The 6,233-nt window shown below is 36.8% G+C and overlaps 1 protein-coding gene across 1 annotated transcript in view; it reads left to right on the top strand.

The window, feature by feature from the left end:
• Window positions 1-5,889, top strand: part of ATP8A1 (ATPase, aminophospholipid transporter (APLT), class I, type 8A, member 1) — a 179,198-nt gene extending 173,309 nt beyond the window's left edge. Inside the window, exon 37 of the mRNA XM_006776615.2 lies at window positions 1,190-5,889. Within this exon, the coding sequence (XP_006776678.1) occupies window positions 1,190-1,287 (98 nt within the window). The 3' untranslated portion in view covers window positions 1,288-5,889. The remainder of the gene's footprint in view (window positions 1-1,189) is intronic.
• Window positions 5,890-6,233: the final 344 nt, after the last annotated feature.

Genomic DNA, 6,233 nt, shown 5'->3' on the forward strand with positions numbered 1-6,233 from the left:
AAAACCTGCTGTAAGTATTTGAGTCCTTTTTTTTTTTTTTTTTTTTTTTTTAATTCTGCCATCACTTCATAGCATTCATGAGAACAGTATTTTGACTTTAGGGACATTTAACTATTTAAAAGTAGCACCTACAACAACTTTTGCATATTTGGCAGCATGTTCTGTAAATAACAAATGTTTAGAGACTCCTTTGACCTCAGCCATCTCACTTTGAGCAGAAAAGACAGAGCACTTTAAAATCTTGCTGCTTTCATTTAAAGAAAAATAATATTTCCACATGCCCCTTGCTTCCTTAAATCTTAAAAGGAACCAGTAAAATAAATCTTAACTCTTAAAAGCTCCCTCTGTATTGTTATCTTTTCTACTTGAATAACTTTGCAATAGCCTTTTCAGCTTTCATGCAGAACAATGAAACATATATATTCCCCTTCAAAAATATTTATGAACATTTGGAGTTGTAAGAAATTACTAGGTATCATGCCCTCTTAACATTTCAAAAGAATATAATATATAAAACCCTGTAGTAAATGTATTTATGTTAGTCATATATCTTTTGTTTCATGTTGTTTCCACATATAATTTATTTTTATTTATATACACTCATATTGAATGCTTTTGCTCTTTATACTTCAAGAGATGTGATCCCCTGGGGAGCCATGCCTCATCCATGTGCCCCCACCAGCCCTGTTGGGGCTTGAGTGAGTTTATTTGTAGTTGCCCAAAGAAAAGCAGAATATTGTCTGAGGGAGAGACCATTTTCCACCATTCGTAATTATATGTGCTTATCGCCTCTTCACTTTCATTCTTCCTTCCCTCTCACCCACCTAATCTATGTGGACATACAAGTGCCCTGTTGACTGGGCTCCCCTATCCCTCTGGAAGTCAGGAAGCAAAAATTAGAGGGGTTGAACCTGAGGTGCTGAACGGAGAATTGAGAGGGATTGAGAGTGCCCGCTCATTCATCTAGGGAGAGAACTCAGAGACTCTAAGCCAGGCATCCGTCCCAGTCCACATGTAGCTCTTGAGTCTCTGTCCTTTCCCAACATTAAAAATTAGTGTCATCGTGCTTTTAAAGGGGGGAGGGACGCATTAGTTCACCAAGTTAGAAAATGAGCACTCAGAACTCAGACTAACAAGAGATTTCCAGTGACTTCATGGTGATCATTTCTCTTTTATCTTTAACTTCCAGACGGGTATGCTTTCTCTCAAGATGAAAATGGAATCGTCTCACAGTCAGAAGTGATTAGGGCCTATGATACCACAAAGCAGAGACCTGATGAATGGTGATGGGGAGGGGCGCCCGGCAGGCTCGCCGTGTCGCCGAGGAGGACTCCCAGGTCTTCGCCGGAATCTGCTGACCAATTGCAGCCTGGTCCAGGGAGGTGAAAGGTGGATCTGAGCTCCTGTCGTTGATTGACATTCAGATTCATGTACATTATAGACATAAGCACTGTGCGATCTACTGTAACACCGTCTCTTTCAGATTTTTTAAAGTCTTTGCTAAGTCTTTGTAAAGAGAAATTGAAAACGACCTTGTATTTTGCCAGGAGTGCTTTCTTACACTGAGAATAGATCAGTATTCTTAAGCCGTTCTTGTGGGGCTGTAACTGACAATTTATTGGTTATACCACAAAGCGACCAACCATTAAAAAAACTCTAAAATGGTTATAAATGAGAGAGGCTCTTGATCTCCAGACTTAGATTTCAGAATCTGTTGGGCGCGGGGAAGCCAGCATTCTTAAGGAACTGACTCCTTACTGAACAAAATTTCTAAACAAGACATTAATAAGTGTTTGTGTCAAAAATTGTCTCGATATGTGTTTGCCAAAGAAGTTCAATAAATGTATTTCTCACTCAGTAGTCATTTGCCCAGAAATTTGAGAGTTTACCTCCAGTCCTGCTATAAGATCTGCATGCTCGACTTTTCAAATCTAAGAGTGATTTGCAAAAATGAGTATTTCAAGGCATTTGCTACTAAAATCTGTGATGTTGCACCTTTGGCCTTACAAATGCTTTTTTCTCGTCTGTCTTGTGTATTTGTTCAAGTTAGAGGGCACGCGTGGTAATGTGACTCTTGTCGTTACAATACTGATTTCTACAACTGTGTTTATGTCTCAGTCCTTTCTAATGAGGTTTCATCATCATTTAGACTTTTCTAAAAATCTGGCTTCTGCTATAGATGGAGTGATTATCATTTTGTCTTAAAGTTTTCTCTCTTAAGAAAAATATGCTTATGTATTCACATGGGGTTTCTCATGCTTCTGTCGGGAAGTTTGAAATACCATGTCGGACAAACGCATGGGCTTCTGTCCTGTGATTTGGTTCTCCCTGTGCGTTCCCACTAGAGACGCCTGCTGTCTTATGTAGCACACGCTGTGTTATGCTGACTCCCTGAAACTTAAGGCTGAGAATTACTTCACAGTTCACGTGTCAAGCAGCTCCCCAAATTGGTCACAGGCTGCTAATTGGCACAAATAAATAGTACATTTTCCCCGTTAAAAAAAAACAACCTATGTTACTCAAGCCTTACAACTTTACCATCAAAGAACACTTTTCATCATGAGCTGGTTTTGTTCATATGTTCCAAACTGTATGTTTAGTTTCATTATTTAGAGCATTTTCAAGGCATCTGAGATGCCTGTTTTGCTACCAACAATAAATGGTGAAGGGGCTGTTTTAAAACCACAACCAGTTTTCTACACTATTTTTAAAATAATTCTTTCATTTAGGAAGAACTTAAAAAAGGAATTCTAGTTTTCAGATACACTTCAGAGATTGACGCAAACTTTTTGCCTTTTATTCCCAAAAAGCCTATTTGCCTTTAAGTGGACTTACCAGCAAAATAGGTAGAAATTTCTCTTTAAAAAGAAAAAAAAGTAAACTAGAATTGAGAAGAGAGGTGATTTTCCAAATCACTGCTTGAATTGAATAATTTCACATTCTCGTCACCCTTTTTCTCAATCTAGATTTAAAATTAGGCAGCACACCTTTCCTTTCCCTGTATTTTTAGCTATTTGGTTACAAGCAGGCCTCCCACATTTTCTACAAATAAGGGAGGCTGTCACACATACATAATTCTAACCTAAAAGGGGCCAGGAGCTGACATACTTCACTTCCCAGACCCTTCCCACTTGGGGTTTAGATGAAGAGAATCGTGAATCAAAACATCCAGCAAAGCCATAGGTGTAAGGCCATCCTCAAAATTCTGAAGTCACAGGCCTTGACTGTCTCCTGAGTGGATCTATGAAAGTGGCCTTTCTGGGTCTCCTGACAGTTGAAGTCCAACCACAAAAATTAAACAAGAATAACGGACATCCCTCCAGAGAACACCTCATAGCAGTTAACAGACAGCAGTGGCTTCCACTTGCCCTCACCTCACTGGTGGCATTCTTCTCCAAAGCTTTAATAGGAAAATATGATGAATATAATAAAACTTAAATGTTATGACTTCAGAAAACGAAAAGTTCTATTTTACCTCAAAACATGGATTGTTTCTGTGGAGCTCTTCAATATGAGTAGAATACTCGTGGTTAATCATGTATAGGATCATGATCAGAAATAGGACTAATTTATGCTTCTTTTGTCCCCTGGCCCTGTATTTGAATTATCAATATTAAGTCCTTTTTTTTTTGCTTCTTGGGTGGGAGTGGGGCAGGTTGGGGGGCCGGGGGCAGCAGGGAATGATCTCCTTGGTGAAACTTAAATATAACCTTGAGGTGGCAGTGACTTCATGGTGCTGGATTAGAGAAAACCCTCTGGTTTTTCAACCTGCCCAAGGAGAAAAAACGTCACACAGTTTACCAGGAGTACAATAAACAGTTGAAGGGGCTTTTCACGTGTATTTTCTGAAAATAAAGGACACGTACTCTGCCATTAAAGAGTCCCTTGTAGGGACTCTGGCGAATGCTAACACCGTTGTTTTCAATATTTACAATTCAGAAAATACTACTTACAGCAGAAAATCTTCATTCATTTCGGACTGAAAAGTTGAATAGTACACAGTGACCCTGTGCATGAACTTTCTAAATGTTTTATATAACATATAAAAATATATTGGTGTCTCACACCCAGAAAGATGCTATATGGTAGAAATTGCTAGCAGGGAAATGGTGTTTCTCAGGAATGTAGTAAATTTAAAATGAGATATGTGTGCCCACCCTCCCACTCCCCACTCTGTCTGATGCAAGCCTGCTTCGGCAGGGTCATGAAGTTAATGGAAAGCTTCTTTTGATCAAGTCAGGTGAACTGTGTTCAGCTCAATAATATTAGCTAGCCATTTACATAAATTGTGTGGTCATTCAATAAAATCAGTGATTCCTCTTAATTTCCAGGGAGGAGGGGGTTAAGCATCTATTCTGACCATTACATTTATATTTTAATTTTGCAGTTCTGCATCCTAAACATCCAATAGGAAAGTCACAGGATAACTTGTTGGGCATTGAGTGCACTGTACATCACTTATAATCTGCCATTTAAAATGTTCTTTCAGAAAACGAATGCTAGTCTGAAAGTAATAGATTGTATATTCGCAGTTTTAAGTTATTTCTAACAAGATCATCATTATTATAACGCAAAATAATCGTTAGTGTTTATTTCTGTGTAGTTGCTCTTGGACGGTTCCTGATTTTAAAACTTGTATCATCAAGTAAGTCTATAATCTCATAATCATCTACAAAATTTATCAAGAAAATGCCCACCCCATTTAATCATATGGGCCAGTCCTACGAATTCTTTTTGTCAGTTACTTAATGTAACATAACACCATACAGTTTGTTACCTAAGTAATGCTTTTTAATGATGAATATTTCTATAATGCCTCTTAAAGAGACCATAGTCTGATTTTTCTCACATTAAAATAACTGAAGTCACTTGTGAAACTTAGTTCTACTTTGCTGCATTTTAATTAACCTTCAACAGCTATTAAAATGGAATGTAAGTTAAGTTTTAAAGGAAAGGAAATAAATGTTTTTCATTTTCCATCTTGATTTATTTTCTGTATGAGAGCAGCTGTGTTTTTGATAGGTTTATGGTTTGCATGAATTAATATTTAAAGTGGTCCTGGCCAATGCATGGCTACTGCTGTAAATCTTGATGTTTATTTTTCCTTTTAAAATTCTGTCATGGCTTACCTGGAATTTAATATTCAGTGGACAAATTAATTGGTCCGCTGCACAACTTTTTTTATTAAGTAAATTATTTTATAAACAAATTTGAACAAATTTAATTGAAACTTTTTGTTTAGCTGGCCTCTGAGAATCTCTTAATAAAGCTCACAAAACTCAGCAAATAAATCTCCCTTAAGTAGGAAAAAAGCTAAATTTCATACTTGCTTACTCTGAATTAACAGCAACTTTCCATAGGTAAATCTGCTCTTGCAATGATGTGAGCAGAATATTAAAAATAATAATAAATATTTTTATGTTTCTTGGTTCTAGAATAGAAGCCATAACTGCAGTAAATACTATTTCTTCTTTGTTTTACTACTTGAAACTTCATTTTTCACATTTTCAAGTTTATTAGGTTAAAAAAAAAACAACAGGCAGCCTTGCAAGGCAGCTACTCTGGAAAATTGCAGTTTGCGTTAGTGATAAAATTGCATTTGCAGCCCCATGAAAAGCCATTCCTGCCGAACCTGCTGTAGAAATTGTGAAGCTGCATGAGTGGAGAGTGTTGAATCTGTGGTCATAGTAGTTTTCTCAGGTTTGTTTATGTCGATGTTCAACGCACTGTGTTTTATAAATAGTTACTAAGTTGAGTAATAACCCGTTCTTTGCAGTGTTACGTGTCATTGGCCTTTTGTGAATGTGCATGTTTTAAACTGCAAATTTTAAACATTTTGTCCTCTAATTGTTATTAAAAATGAAATAAACTTTACCATTACATAAAAAATACTGTTAAAGTTTTAATTGCTAGTTTTAGAAACTATATTGTTTTATAAAACCTTCAAATCCACATAACTCTATAGTCTGAGAAGGGGTATCCATTCAATAGCTTTATTAACATATTTTGTTTACAACCGCAGTGATATATATAAAACATCCCTTCTCCTTTACCCACCTACAGGAAACATGAGGTGAAGTATATTGACATTGGTTTAGGAAGAAGGAGAGTTTTGACAATTAAGTGTCAGAAAGAAAATATTATTTTAAGTGAAATTACTGTATTCTGATTCTCCAGTCAGAAAAGCCTTCCAGGATTGTCCCCCTTAATATGCAAATCAGCCTGCAAGTGAG

This window comes from Myotis davidii, unplaced genomic scaffold (genome assembly GCF_000327345.1).
Source record: "Myotis davidii unplaced genomic scaffold, ASM32734v1 scaffold629, whole genome shotgun sequence".
In the NCBI taxonomy this organism is placed as follows: Eukaryota; Metazoa; Chordata; class Mammalia; order Chiroptera; family Vespertilionidae; genus Myotis; species Myotis davidii.